Source organism: Notothenia coriiceps, unplaced genomic scaffold, assembly GCF_000735185.1.
Source record: "Notothenia coriiceps isolate Sejong01 unplaced genomic scaffold, NC01 NC01_scaffold00037244, whole genome shotgun sequence".
NCBI classification, from domain to species: Eukaryota; Metazoa; Chordata; class Actinopteri; order Perciformes; family Nototheniidae; genus Notothenia; species Notothenia coriiceps.
The window spans coordinates 22,758,520-22,774,385 of NW_011369945.1; the positions used below are offsets into that span (position 1 = coordinate 22,758,520).

Sequence of the window (15,866 nt, forward strand, 5' to 3'; positions counted from 1 at the left end):
TATGTAGTGTCTCTACTTTAAAGAGTCCTCTCCTGCTGATGTTCAGGTGTATATCAGTATGTAGTGTCTCTACTTTAAAGAGTCCTCTCCTGCTGATGTTCAGGTGTATATCAGTATGTAGTGTCTCTACTTTACAGAGTCCTCTCCTGCTGATGTTCAGGTGTATATCAGTATGTAGTGTCTCTACTTTAAAGAGTCCTCTCCTGCTGATGTTCAGGTGTATATCAGTAGTGTCTCTACTTTAAAGAGTCCTCTCCTGCTGATGTTCAGGTGTATATCAGTATTTAGTGTCTCTACTTTAAAGAGTCCTCTCCTGCTGATGTTCAGGTGTATATCAGTATTTGGTGTCTCTACTTTAAAGAGTCCTCTCCTGCTGATGTTCAGGGGCCGTATTCACAAAGCATTTTATCTTACCGCTAGNGGTAATTCTTCTGAATGATATTCCTATTGACAGCTAGTTTCTATGTGAACATTGTGAGATGGACAGCCAGAGAGAATAAATGAAAAACAGTTATGAAATACTATATGACAAAACAAGAATACAGTTTAAAGAAAAATCTGTTCACAGTTCTGTTTCATATGGGTGTTGAGAGATGTATCCATAGATCTCTTCATTTTGCTCTTAAAGTGCACCAGATTGATGCTTTTAACTGCAATATTTTTTTTTAAATCTTCCCGGGGGAGCATGCCCCCGGACCCCGTAAAGGAGGTTAGGTTCACGGTGTTTACATGGTTATTTATACAATGTGTGCTTTTGCTAACATCATAAGACAAAAGTTGGTTCCATGTTGCGTGTAGTGAGAATGTGCGGGGGGGCCCCCAAGCCAAAGCTTGCTTAGGGCCCCCATAAGTCTAGGGCCGGCCCTGTGTGGGTACATTTTAAACCTATCCTCTCCCCTCAACTGTAAAGAATGCAAAACAAATATTATCCCAAACGGGTGGCTCATCATTTTTATTGACATGTCGACATGCAGACTAGTGGAACCAGTTGCTGCAAGGACAACAGGTGCACACATTAACAGTTGAGCTACATCTCATATTTATCAGGTACAGAGTGCATGTAAATATAGCAGCAAGACAACTGACAGCACAACAGTCTGGAGATAGAGACACATGAAGGTTAAATACGTCCCGCCGGTGTCCTCTGCTCGAGGTAAAGTGCCAAAAACTCTGCGTCTTTATTTATCTGCAGCCAACAGTGTTCATTCATCTGTGAGGGTCTTTTTCTGCATGTTGTTAGTAGATGCAGCCAGAATTATAAGGAAATCCTCCAACGTAGCCTACTTGGTCAGAAATTACATTTTTCTTTTAGGAAACTTATCTGCTGTGAATAAATTGTATGTAGGAACTGTGTAACAATTCAATAATGCTGAAGAGAAACATGCATGAGTCCAAGGCTGCCGTGGAATAGTCTTTTTGAAGTGTCTTCTGGCTCGTTGAGTTCTCTAAATGCTAATGAAAGCTGCTCAATGCTATCGACCTTAGCATAGGAAACATAGACACATTACCAAAGTGATCCATGAACCCTGAAGCAGAATGGTTTTTCAACAAAAGTTTGGATAAAAGATTAAAATATCTTAATCCACATAAATCACAGTTTCCACTGAAAGAGAAAAAGGGAGCACAGAGCCTCTTTTACATACAGTATACAATTGCTTAATAAACTATAAGTTATATTAAAATGAATAACCTATAGAGCGGCTTAAATTGCCAAACATTTATAAACAGACCTTATAGTGCATACAATAAGTACTGTACTACAAAAATTGTAAAATGTAGCTGTTGCTAACTAGTTAGCATGTATGGCTAGGTGTCTCACTGTTTTTTTAGCACAGTTTAGCTAGCTGAGTCTGACTATCATCATTGTTGGGTGATTTGAGTGTTATTTACACAAGGCTGTTTTATACTTGATTATATTTGATATCTTAACATCACTCCACATTGATCAGGGTTTTCAATGAAAGAGAAACGTTTCCACTTATGAAACTGTGTTGCTTTTTAAACTAGGACAACAATAACCATGGGGCAGCTTCAAGTGCAATATATAAACAGACCTTATGGTACATATAAAACATACTGTACTGTTAAAATAGTAAAACGTAGCTGTAGCTAACTCGTTAGCATGTATGAATAGGTGAAGCGCAGTGATTTAGCACAGTTTAGCTAGCTAGCGTGATTGCAAAAGGACTCCTGGTTTATAGACATTTATCAATGTTGGTGGATTAATGTTTTTTAGTTTTTTACAGAAAGACTATGTTAGTTGTTATAGTATCTTTGATTCATGTAATATGTATTTTCAGATAGATTTTAGTATTTGAAGAAAAACATCAAAACAATAACCATAATATTTATCCATCCACCATCCATAATATCTTTAAATCGGGCAGTAACTCTGAGGACCACTGACCTAGTTCATAGACCATGGATAGAAAAACAAATTATCAAAATACATTTTGAATGTATAGAGCTATTTATCCAGAAAAACATCCTACGTTTACTTGTATTTGTTTACAAGCCTGCCTCGTCCGGTCTTAAGAACATTCATATTCGAATATATATATGCACCACATTGTATCCAAAATAAAGGGGATAATGCTGGCCCACGATATTCTGCAGCCGGAATATTTTTAAATGAACCCCGCAGGAGAAGCACCAGGCTTTGAAGCCAATTTGAAATAGTGTTCAAACCGTGTAATTAAAACTAAAAGGGACCATCACGTGATGACATGGGATCCAAAAACGTTTTTAGACTATTACATCAAGGAAAATTGTAGATAATTATTTGGGAATTTGTACCAGTCAAGCGGATAACATTTGGAGAGCTGCATGACATTGTTATATATTTATCCTCAATAAAGTTATGTGCAGGGCTAAACCAAAAGTTTTTTAGTCTCCCATGGAACCGGAGGATCATCAAAAGATCCCGGAATGTTTATACACGTCAAACTTGTTCAGCTTTTAAGCAACCTTTATTATATATAATTAGGGCTTTGGCTCCACATGTGAGTTTAGAGCAGGGGTGTCCAAACTATTTTAACTGAGGGCCACATACAGAAACATATACAAAGGGCTGGGCCACTGGTATATTGCCTCACAAGTTCAGTTATAAGTTAGCAGAATCAATCAAATGTAGGTAAATTATTCTTGATACTTAAAAATGCTTTAAGAAAAAAACAGCTCTCCATAGGGTTTCATTTATTTGGTTGGCAGCTCATTCCTTAAAACAGAAGCCTCAGATTATGTAAATAATTTATTGGGCTTTTTTCTTATCAATTTAGATTTGTTAGAAAAATGTTTTCAACTTTAATTGATGGGATTTATTTGAAAATTGGGCTTATTTACTCATGAATAAGGTGTAATATATTTTAACATATATATTTAAGAAGTACAATATGAGACGAGCAGAAGTTTCATTTGCGGGCTATATTTTATTATACTTTTTTTATTTGCTGTGGGCCGATTCAAAATGGCCCACGGGCCACATTTTGCCGTCAGGCCGTAGTTTGGACACCCCTGATTTAAAGGCCCTGACACACAATAAGGGAGCAATAAGGCTTTAAAAGATTGAACGCTTCTGTTTGACGGTGCACTTTGGAAACATCCTTTCTTAGACGATGTCATTCTGTTTTGGACATGAATCTTGAGCTTTATTGAGTTTGTCACTGTTCCTTTTTTTTTAATAATGTATTGCAAGAATAAGAGTTGAGGAAACACAGTACGTAATGTTTTGGGACTATTCGACCGCAGCCCAGGCCTTGTTGAGACTAAAAGGAGCTCCCCTATCATGAGACTGTGAAAGAAAACGTTAGCGTCTCACTCCATCAAGAATTTCAATGACCCTCAGTGCACGCAGCTTGGCAACAGCTTACATAACTAGATTCATTTCCACTTCGGAGGTCCTCGGTCGCTGCACTTTGACAATCACGTCTTTCACACCTGCCCTCGGGGGTTACTCATACATTAATGCAGCAGCCACCGTGTTAAAGAATGTAAAAAAAATTTTTTTTTTAAAAAGGCGACACGTGCTCTGTAGTGCATTTAAAACGGGTCTAGACTCTTGACGCGGTAAAACAAAGGAACACAACATGAGTCCGGACAAATAAAAACAAAATAAAAACCTCCCAAACCCAGGATCAGGGAGTTTTAGTCAGTTACTATGCTACTATTTACATTATATGATAAGAGTTAAAAATATAAAAATCTGCCCTCAAAATCATGCTGCAGCTGGAATTCCCAACAAAAATTGAGGAAACGAAACAGGGCGTCTGCAGGTCATTAATAGTCTTATATTCTATTGATAAGTAGGTTTTAAAAAGGTCAGATTGTCTTGAATGCTTTACTGTTTTGTGTAACTGCAATTAAACATTGCTACGACTGTTTTAACCCATAACCTATTAGAGAAGTCTGATATAATATAATATACTCCAATTGTTGGATACACACAGTTGGCTGCATGCAAAGCCGTTAACAATCAGCTTTTTGGTCTTACCCCATATCAATTAATATAGTTTTATTGACAGATTTTAATATATGCATGTACGTAAGTTAGTTTAGGACATATTTTCATTCATACTCATTTTCCTTTTGCCCGTTTGACCCCAAAACATTAAGAAACCTGCAGAACCCCTTGTAATCAGAAGGTCATATTAGCTTTATCTATGCAGTATACATAATTACTAATTCACATGGAGTGAGGATGCAAACCATATTGATCAGTTGTGAGAAAATGTCAAATGAATACAGAGACTCATGCACACACAGGTTGCTCTCTAACGTCTCATTAAAAACTGCTCAGATTTTCTGCGGGAGAAATATTGTAACTTAATTCAAACAAGAATCAAGATGCTTCATTTTATAATAAATAAGAACGCTTAACAGGAAAACCTGTGTTTCTACTCATTATGTGCATTATCGGATAAATGGGGAATCAGGTTTAATGTAATCAGAGCTTACGGAAGTGTCTTTATTACCGTGTATTTCTATATGGGGGGAAATAACGTAAATAACGCTGATTATAAGGTTGTTTTTAAGCACTTGGCACAATGGTCAGTATTTGTTAAAAGTGGCTGCTCTTCTTTATTTGGGATTATAGGTTTCAGAAAGAACAGTTACATTTAAAGTTGTTGGATAAATGTTATTGATGGAGGATTTGATGAAAGACTTCTGAACAAAACAAGCGATTTGAACAAGTTCTTATAAATGGTGATGGAGATGTTTTACTATTTTCTCTCATTCATGAACTAAACAACAAATCCATAACATTTGAAAAATCATGAACAGATTAATTGATAATGAAAATGATTGTTATTTAAGTCGAACACAAATTGATGCGTGAAAAAAAACAACTACGCCAAGAAGCTTACTTTTTTGTTTAACTGTGTTCAGGATTACGTAAAAACGACTGACCCACTCTTCATGAAACTTAGTGTGGAGGTGAAGCAAGCAAATTTGAGATGTACTTCGAGGAGGTCTGCACTCTTTACTTTTATAATGTTGAATTTGCCTTCATTGAGTGGTGCAGGAAAGAGTCCTAAAGTCAGACATTTATTTTAATTCTAGCTTTTTCGGTTCTCTAGTCTCGAAGTCAAGGGTTATTTTTTATGTTATTTTGGTTGTTAACCTGAAATAAGGTTAACACAAGCTGAAGAGATTTTAACGTCATCACACCCAACATTAGCCGCCTTTAGCTTAGCGGTGGTGGCGTGAAGCCATGTGACCACGCTGTTTTACCTTTATAGCCTAACGTTAGCCCTTTTACTTGAATGCTCATCAAGTGGTGTTAATATGGGGAGATTATCCTGCTGAGCAAAATGTGTAAGTATCATAAATGGGATTTTGAAACCGAGATTATTTTCCGCAATAATCCAAATCCTTTTCGGTTTTTGTGGAGGGAGCCCTTGTGATGCTAACTTCACACTCAGCCTACGGAGATCCATCATCAGTGCAACATGCTAATAGGACGCTAGAAGACGCAGACCCCCACCAAGGCAGAGTGCATGAGTTTAAAATCGAAATGGGGAAAGAACATTGACTCCAAAAAGAAGATGTATTGAAGGCCTATTTTAGTGTTTCCAGTATTTATTCATAACAGTGGGGAGCAGAGGAATCTGGTAATATATAAAATGCGTACCAAAATGCTCCCTGACTTTCAGTGTTGCTTTTTAAACTTTTATGTGAATAACTCATGTGTTATGATTACCACCGGTCTACATGAAAGCAGCATTAATGCTAGATCTTCCATTGCTAATGAAAGTGTATCTTAGTTTGTGTTTCAACCCCATTATACAGATTCAATCTTAATTCAAATGTTTTCTTCTCTGTCTCGTGTTGCAACCTTCCACCAAGTTTCATGAAAATCGGGCCAGTCGTTGTTCTGCAGACGAATGGACAAACTGTGCCTTGGCAGAGACAATGAGCACCAAAGCTCGTCCATGTTGTTGTAATGAAAACCAGACCGGGACACAGACAAAGATCCAGCTCAGACACTTGGACACAACAGATGCTTTTTGTAACAGTCATGGGACGAAATGCACTGACAAGAAGCGGGAACAAAGCTTTGCATTGTAGCTATTTACATTCTCCACCCGCGCTGCTTCACCCATGATGAGCGGTGTCGGCCGAACACATTCACGGTCCCCACAATCCCCTCCGCACAAGAGCGTGTTTGTGAAGCAAAAAGGGCATCCTCACAAACAGACCAAACACTGTCAGCAGCTTCGGATGAATGGTACAAAGAGGAATTATAAACTATCAAAGTTTGGGTTTCAGGGCGTGATGGCGAAGAAGCATTTTGGTCGGATCTCAGGATGAGTCTTCTTCTTTTTCGGCTGCACGCACAGTGTCACATGTTCAAAAACAGCCTGAATCTGGCACGGGGATATTTGTTGTCCTTCTGATAATGCAAGGAAACAATCAGTGAAGGTGGATGGAGAGGATGCACGTCTCCTGGAGCATGACAATCTTTCTCGAGCTCTGCTCCCGGGGCACTCTCCCGTCTTATCCTCCCATAATACCTCTCGTCTCTGAAGGACTACAAACATGGCGGTCAGATGTGATCCTCGATGGGGAAAACAAGTCGAGTTCCCCGGCTCAGCAGCTCCTGTTCACGGGAGTCCAGCTCGCGCTCCAGTGCCTCCTCCGAGGTGCTGCCGCTCCTCCTGCCGTTCATGCTCCAGCCCGACGCTCCGGCTGTTTCCCCCCCTCCTCCACCCGCCCCCCCGCTGCCAGATGCCCCGTTGGCCGTGATGGTGGTGTCTCCAAACGTGAAGGAAAGGTCGCCGCCCTCGCCATGCATGAAGTCAGGGTCATCCCTCAGCTGGTTCTGAAAACACACAGAAGAGACATGAGGAGGGGGTGGAGGTCTCACACACATACACACCAAGAGACAAAATGGGGACACGAGTGCGATTTAAGAGCGTGAAGGTCGACACTAATCCTAACCCCCCCCCCTCTCTCCTTAAACCCATCAAATATTCCTCACAAGCATTTTTGTTTTTGAGGGAAGACATGCAGAAAGGAGGAAGCATCCCTGCAGAGCTTCCTCTTTATATACACACACACACACACACACACACACACACACACACACACACACACACACACACACATATTCAGAGGCACGTTATCCATCAGATTCTGAATATGGCCAACCTCAGCTGGCAGTTGGCTGGCAATGAAGGGACGTCGGCCTGATTAAGCTCGTCTGTCTCTCAGCCTGAAAAATGCCCCATGCGTTTACACTTTTTCTGACATTGTGTGTTCCAACATCCGGACTACCAAACTATTTAGTATGTCAGGAAAAGAATAAGTACGTTCAAATAAATAGTAAGTCAAATGCAGTATGCAATATATACTGGAATGTCCGACAGCATACAGCATGCAACTGTATATTGTTCGGGCAGCTGCAGTTAACTGAAAGTCAAAATAAACAAGGTCACATTATGACTCTACCTTCCTACCGCTGGTATCCACCCTTTCATTGTATTTGGTTTTTCACCTTCAACACCCAGCGCGCTTTCATGCTGATCTACACACTCCATTGTCCATTTGAGTAATGCATAATAAATGATGTTTGTTTTAAGAATAACCTAGGGCGGACTCCCTCATTGTGACTTTCCCTGAGCCAGCTCGTGACATTAGGGAAGAGGAACCGAGACACACACACACACACACACACACACACACACACACACACACACACACACACACACACACACACACACACACACACACACACACACACACACACACACACAGTGGTTTCTTACATCGGTCCCTTGCTGGTCTTGGCCTGCTTGGCCCTGCGGCACAGGAACACACTCATGGAGAGCAGGAACACCAAGAGAGCGGCAGCCGCTGCCGAGATCATCAAGATGAGCTGCCCATCACTAGACTCATACCAGCGGGCATCCTCTGTGGGACAGATCAGTCAGACATGAAGGAAAACATGCATCACACAGACTCTGAAATCAGCAACTACAAGCTTCCTTCCTCCAGGCGCAGCTTCTGAAGACAAACTCCTGTTTGTTTGTGGGAGAAAAGAGTTCAGACAGCCTTGTTGCTGTACAAAGCACTGACCTTTAACAAGTCTGCTTCTCAAAATGTAAAGCAATATTGTGGTTATGCCCTTTCTGTGCTTACATTCACACATTATATAAAACATTTGTGGACCTTGTGTTCTAAAACCCCCTTCTTTAGAGCACAGGACTAACTCAAGATTGAAGAATTATGGCTGTGAGGATTTGAGGCAGCAAACACATGCTTTGCTTTCTCACATATACAGCCATTCCGTATGTTAAGAGGATTTCCTGGCAACAGGAATGTTTGCTTTGGTTTGAACAGCTATTGTAGTACAACTTCAAAGCAACAGCAGCGACATGCAACATTTGCATAAGCAAACATTATTCCATATAGAAATGATTAGCTTTTTAATTACTATATGTGCTTCAGAGGAAACACTGGAGACGCAATGTAGCGCAGTGACTGATGAGTCAATTGCAGAAGTAATAAGATAGCTCTACTGTAGGAAAAAAACATGTATTGGCGTAATTGCTTTTTTAGAGGTTGCATAATTTCAACAATTGAAATCACAAGGCTTATGAATCCTAGTGGGCGGCAGAACAGGTTGTACAAAAAAACAGTGCATTAACACAGTGCAGTCATCTCACAGGTCACTGATACAGGTGATGAAGACAGATGAAGGGCCATAAATTGGATTAGCAATAATGTTGTAATAAAATTAGCTTTCCACTTGAATACAATATTCCTGTTTGATGATAATTATGCTTGTCAGTCATGCAGATTCACACAAAGAAAACTTCATAGACATTCAGCTTCAAACACTCACAGACAGCAGGACTTCTTAATAAAAGTCTCTACCAACATTTTATTTTTATAATGTACTGAATACTTCGTGATGACCATCTATATCTCAGAAAACTCATACATAATAATAATAATAATAATAATAATAATAATAATAATAATAATAATAATAATAATAATACAGCAGCCTATTGCATGCTCTCAAATGTCATTTCCAAATGGCATAAGTATTTTTAACTAAGCACTAAGTCTCTCTGCCATGTACTCACTTCTGTTTCAAAAGCTTCAAAAGAAGAATAAATCAAAAGGTCAGGTCAAGTAATGGCTTCCTTTTATTTAATAACCATCCCCCTGTCCTCTGAAGTATTTATATATTTTTAAATGTACTAATGTTCTCTGCAATCATCGTACCTCTTTTTCATTTTAGAGGTAATTTCCTTTCTTTGTCACCTTTTTTCTGTGAGGAGTTCTCGTTAAATGCCTTCCCCTGTCTTTAACACACAGCATCAGACGTCTTGTTCTGTGTTATTATCATTTACGTGTGCAGATAAATGAAACCTCATTCCTGCATTACTTCTTCCGCAAAAAGGCTTTCACACTTCTGCATTTGTTCTGGATGACGTAAATGCACTCAGACACCTTAACTGTCTGGTCACATTTAAGTGGCTGATTGAAAAGAAACAAAAACACAATGTTTGATTTTGTTTGTGCTATGAGGATGTAGACAGTTGAATTTCCAGAGAGTTACAAAGAAAGCCTAAATAGGTATTTTACAAAGAGGAAGCAGAAGCGACCGCTCAAGTCTACAACAGTCAGTATAGAGGACAACAGGGTTTACAGTGTTCTCTCACCAGGAAGCACGGCGATGCTGATGGTGCGTTTCTTGGTGAGTGTCTCCACAGAGGGATGCTCGGCTACGCAGGTGTACTGCCCTTCATCGGCCGCTGTCATCTTGCTCAGCGTCAGCGTGGAGGATGGCAGGATCCAGTCGTCACCCTGAGAGAAAGATGGAGACATACAAGAGAGCGTGAGGAGAGTGAAACAAACAGAAAGGAGGTCAGGAAGTAGAAGAAGAGAAATTGGCTGGATTTTTTGCAGCCCTAAGGGAATCAACTAACTCGTGGAAAATGTTAATTGTGCTGAGCTGAAAGCACAAGAAGATTTGAGAATAAATGAAGGTTGTTGGCTAAGAGACAGAGAGACAGAAGGAAAAAGAGAAACTGTCAGACTTGAGGGAGAGAGTAAGAGAAAGAAAGGGGGAATAAAGTGTTATTTTGTCTGATTTTCTATATGAATAAAAAGAGGGGCGAAAAGAGAACAAAATAAAATAGGAAAGGGAGAAACAGAAAGATTGAAATGGCAGCGGGGTAAAGAGAGAAAGCAAGACATAAACTGCCCTCAGAGAACAGTCCCCAAAGTCCCAAATGAAGAGTATTTACCTGAGCAGTAATCCAAATGGATGAACACACGTCGACACAAGTCAATAACCCAGATAACACCATCATTGGCAAAGAATAATAATAACCACAGACTGTTAACGCAACACGTAATGAGATGGCGAGGGAGCGGGACGAATTGTTGACACAAAAATAGCAGCACTATTATGAGATAGAGCCCGACATGGGAGGAAACAAATAATAGGCCAAGCACAAGGATTGGAAAACAAACGTACATGGAGGATGAGGTAAAAAAAAAAGAAGACATTACACCATGCAAATGATTTGGCTCATGGGAGCTGCAGCTCCTGCCAAGAAAGTGCATTTCAATTTGAATGGATCTGAATTAAGAGGATTTCCCATAAAGGCCAGGTCCGGCCAAAGCAGCATTTTGTATGCAAATCCACTGGCTGCCTAAGCAGTGGCCCGTCCCTGCCTCTGTCCTGCTGTCATTACCGGGGGCCAATGTGCCCACACCAAGGAAGCTGTCTGTCAAAGTAGGCCATCCGGATGCCACTTTCTTCCCCATATCTATTCCTGTCATACGTACAGTAAATAGACACAACAAAATGTAATCTCATGTTATCATCTCCTTGTGTCACACCTCTCTACCAAACCTCTTCTGATTTATGTAAATGATTTACGAATAATTTGACATGTGAATCATTAACGACCGGCCTGCCAGTAATGTGACAGAGCTGTATCTTTAACAAATAAGGAACCAAAACCCTGAAGCACTGCATATGATCGAAGGACACACAGTGTTAGCAGTATAAAATATCCACTGAATTGGATTTGGACTTGTAAGCCCATTTAAAACCTGGATTAACAGTGACCCTTTAACAAGCATATTAACCTTGAGCCGACTTATCAAAAAGAATAACAAAAGGGAAAACTTGGCAATTAAGTCTGCCTGATCCCGAGGTATCTTCACGGTTGCGTAGCTTCATTACTTCCCTGACTTGCTGCTGGCAGCTGTTGTTATGTTGATGACACCTTGAAAAAGCAATACCATTTTCTCACCACAAGGGCACGGTGTATGTCCCGGCTCATCAACTTATTCTTCGTCTACATGCCTATTGTCACTTTGGCATTTTACACGGAGACGTGTTAATTTCCCTCGGGCAAGAGTTCCTTAGCTTAGTGAAGAGCCCAGTTGAATAATTCAATACTGGTTAACCAAACACAAAAAAAAAAATCATTAGAAATCTATCTGCATAATTGTTTTCAGGTTGACTGGCTCTTGTCTAGACCTCATTAAACTATTAATCCTCTGTAAGTGGGCAAGCTGCAATCCCCAGTGAGTGGTGGGCCTAAGCCAACCGGTCACTTAAATACAGGGCACTTCTTGTGACGAGGGGGTGGGACAGCGACAGCCGAGGAGAAAATAGGTGCCTGACAAACTCACAGAGAGAAACCGTGTTGGAGGAGGAGAGAGTGCTGTGAGGGAAGCCAAGAGAGAAATAGGGGCCCAGAAAGACTGGAACAAGACAGCAAAGAAAATAAAGAGGTCACATCGAAAAGTGGAGGGAGGGAGCCGGAGAGAGCATGACAAGCTTCCAAAGGCATAATGAGGACACTGGGGGAAAATTGAGTCTTTCTCACGTCTTTACTCCAGAAGTAGGTGGGTTCCTCTGATGATCCGGCGGAGCACTTCAACACCACTTCGTCCCCGAGTCGCACCTTCAGCTCCGTAGAGACCCCCAGGTAGCTGGTGAACCCGGCCCTTGTCAGTAACAGCTCTCCCATGTCTAAAACCAGCGGGAAATGAGGGGGAACGATCACGCATTAATGAAGCAAGACATTTCCTGTTCGCTGAGGCTTCAAGAGTTCGAGGCGTGACTGAATACACGTTTTCAGTGGCAGCAGATCTTTTAAGAATAAAGAAGTATGAATGCCTCCCAGTGGTACACACTGTCCCAAGCGATCAATAATAATGATAATAGGCTTCATCTTATCGAAGTCTTTAGAGGGGCAGTGTTGTGAATAATGGCTCATCTTCTATCTCAATAGATGGCCCACGTTCCTCCAGTTCATGGCTTCTCTCCCTCTCCGCCCTCTTTCAGTCCTTTAGTCCGTTCTAATCTTTGCCTCTTATTGATTCCCCCCATGAGGCTGAGGAGCCGATCAAACAGTATTACGGTCGATTTGATGGCCACTGAGAAGATAGATGACACTGATAATGTGACTAGCTACGCCATTTCATGCAACTGTGTATCCTGCATTGATAGCTTCAAACTTCAGTCCCACTGGGAGAATGCTTTCTTTGTTTGCTTGGAGTGCAGAGGGAAAGAAAAAATGAAATGACTGTACTCAACACGTCATGGCAACACGGCGCGTGAACTACTTACAGTTGTTTTGTTGTAAGCCCTCTGCAGCTGCATTGCACAGATAGGTCTTGTCTTATTAACTATTAATGTGTTTTTCTATCCCTCACTGTGAAGAAAGCTAAGTCCAGACTGTCTGAAAAAATGTCTTTACCTCCCGCTGGTTGGAAATATGAACGAAAAAATTTGAAGATTCCTGAGTCTCTCTGTTCTGTCTTCTCGTCTGGATTGTTTCCCAATGTACAATCAGGTGTTTTTTATGCTTCCTTATCGGTCAGTAGTCAAACATTTCCTTCATGGAAAGAGAAACTCAGTATCTTATTTGCAACTCAAATGTTCACAGTAGGATCTAGAGTTTTCTGTATGTATCAAAATGAGTCATTGTTTCACAGAGTTACAGCAGACAGCTCCTACTCATATCAACCTGCACACTCACAATACACTTTGAAGGTCAGCGGCTCGGAGGATCGCTCCTGCTCAGTCGCATTTTCGGTGTTGGACACACAGCGGTAGGACCCTTCATTGAACCTCCCTGGGTGGGGGAGGGTCAGGGTGAGACGGTCAGACTGCACGACGGGCTTCGGATTGTAGCACCAAAAGCGCTCACGAACTGGAAGCCACTTCTGCATGTACTGTTAGGGGAAAGACAAAATGTGTTATTTTCAATTCTCACATTTGTTGAACTAAACATCAGCCAGTTGCACCACAATGTGACATTTACATAAAGCAGTAGATAGTCCATATATTGGCAGCCAATTCAAATGAGTTTAGGTTATAAATGTCATCATGTGACTAGGGCTGCTCAATTAATCATATTTTAATCGCAATTACGATTTTGGCTTGCAACGATTACGAAAACAACGTAATCGAAATAAAATGATTTTTCAGTTGAATTATACTTAAAGTTCAGGGTAATCAACTGTTAAAAACATACTGTTACATTTTTTTTCAATACATGGATGTTTTCAAAGCAAATGGATATTCGTTTTTAATAATCGTGATATCAATTGTTGATCCAAATAATCGAGATTATGATTTTTTCCATAATCGAGCAGCCCTACATGTGGCAATGTTAAGAGGGTTTTTATATGAGCAGTATCCGCCTTTAAGTTAAAAATAACAACATAATAAAACACTCCAAGAGGTATTACAATTTTCAGCAATATAACACTGTTTGCCATTTATTTCCTGCAGCGTTGTAGGCAAACAATAACGAGATAAGTAATCTGAGTTTTTGAAACTTGTTTCCGCTGTTTCCTCTCCCTCCCACCGACCCATTTGTTTCCGTGGCTCACCTCAGCAAATTTCTCAAAGTGGACCTGGCTGATGTTGGCTTCAGAGTCAGAGTAGTGACACTCCAGGGTGACGCTCTCTCCCTCCAGGACCGGCTGGGTCGGCCCTTTAATGAGCAAAGTGGCTGCGTGTGGACAGAGATTACACATGCTGGTTATTGATCACAACATAAATGGGCAGGGGGCTCACTGGGGATCGGCCTGGGGGATCTAGCTGCTGTTCTGGGCAATACTTTCTAAACAACCGCTGCCTTTTGCTGACATTTTGTTTCCTGCTCCTGTGGGAACACTGCCAATACTCTCAAAGTCCCCATGGCCACATGACCAACAACAGGTTATTCCACTTCCTTCGCTGAACTTCTGACAGTCATCTATTTGTTGTTCACACACGAGAACTATTGCATACCCCAGACATAGTTTGCATTCTTTTGTACAGTTAAGCAATGAGTTTAAACTGAACATATATTTGTATTCAATAGGATAAGTGTAAATACATACACATCTATATATACAACATTGTTTTTCTTGCCAGTCCCTTGATGATACAACAAACACTTCTTGCTTCAGTCTGTGTTGCCACAAGGGGAAACCCATCAGCGTGACAGAAGAGAAAATAAAGCGTTTCCTCTTGAGGACATACGCACTACGAAACAGACAAGCAAGCAAGCAAGCAGTGAAACAGGCAGGAACACACACATACACACAAACACACACAATAATCCAACAACAAATGTATGAATATGGAAGTTAAAAACCCCAGAACAAGACTTGAGGATTAAATAGATTTTTCCAATGCAGCAAAAACAAATTATGTTTTTACTAGATTGTAAAACATTACATGAGGAAATAAAACAGATTTACCATAGCTGCCATGGATCAGGGCAACCACTGCAGAAACAAGAAGAACCTTCATGATTGTTCAAAATATGTTCTCAATACTGTGGCGAAATGGTGCGCGCTCTTGTGAAGCCTCTTATCTGAAATGAAACTTGCACAGTATTTATGTATGCCGAGGTGTAGGAGTGGCTTGTATTTTGAGGAAGTAGCTTCAAAGTAGTCCGATATTGTGAAAGTATTAAACAAAACAACCATGCGAATCAAAATAGTTCATTTTCTTTTTAATGTCTCTGGTCATGACATATAATATGAGGTGAATAGACGCCTGAAATTGTTTATGTGAAGTGTAAATGAAGGAAGTGCTCCAGTGATAATTAAATTCAGTCCCAGTGCGTCACCAATCTCTGGGCAGAGTCAGATCCTTCACGTTTGCTGTCTGAGCTTGTTGTTGAGGTCAGTATGTTTTATAACTAAGTTCAACAGGTTTCGAGAGATGTCTTAACATGTAAAAGCAGAGTTTCGTAATTTCCCTTGCGTGATACACATAACACCGAGCCAGCAAGCATTTTACGCTTCACTCGCTTCGACCATTGAGATGAGCGGGAATGAAATCGAAAGAGATTCAGTCCATCAAATAGCCTACAGAGCAT

At 40.6% G+C, this 15,866-nt stretch overlaps 1 protein-coding gene across 1 annotated transcript; it reads right to left on the minus strand.

Moving 5' to 3' along the window:
• Positions 1 to 8,241: 8,241 nt before the first annotated feature.
• On the minus strand, positions 8,242 to 15,360 carry LOC104965026 (carcinoembryonic antigen-related cell adhesion molecule 16). The gene is made up of 6 exons (XM_010793967.1): positions 15,241 to 15,360; positions 14,383 to 14,504; positions 13,524 to 13,719; positions 12,366 to 12,511; positions 10,176 to 10,320; positions 8,242 to 8,412 (listed from the first exon to the last, which is right to left on the minus strand). The coding sequence occupies exons 1-6, from the start codon at positions 15,290 to 15,292 to the stop codon at positions 8,264 to 8,266; spliced, it is 810 nt and encodes a 269-aa protein (XP_010792269.1). The 5' UTR covers positions 15,293 to 15,360; the 3' UTR covers positions 8,242 to 8,263.
• Positions 15,361 to 15,866: the final 506 nt, after the last annotated feature.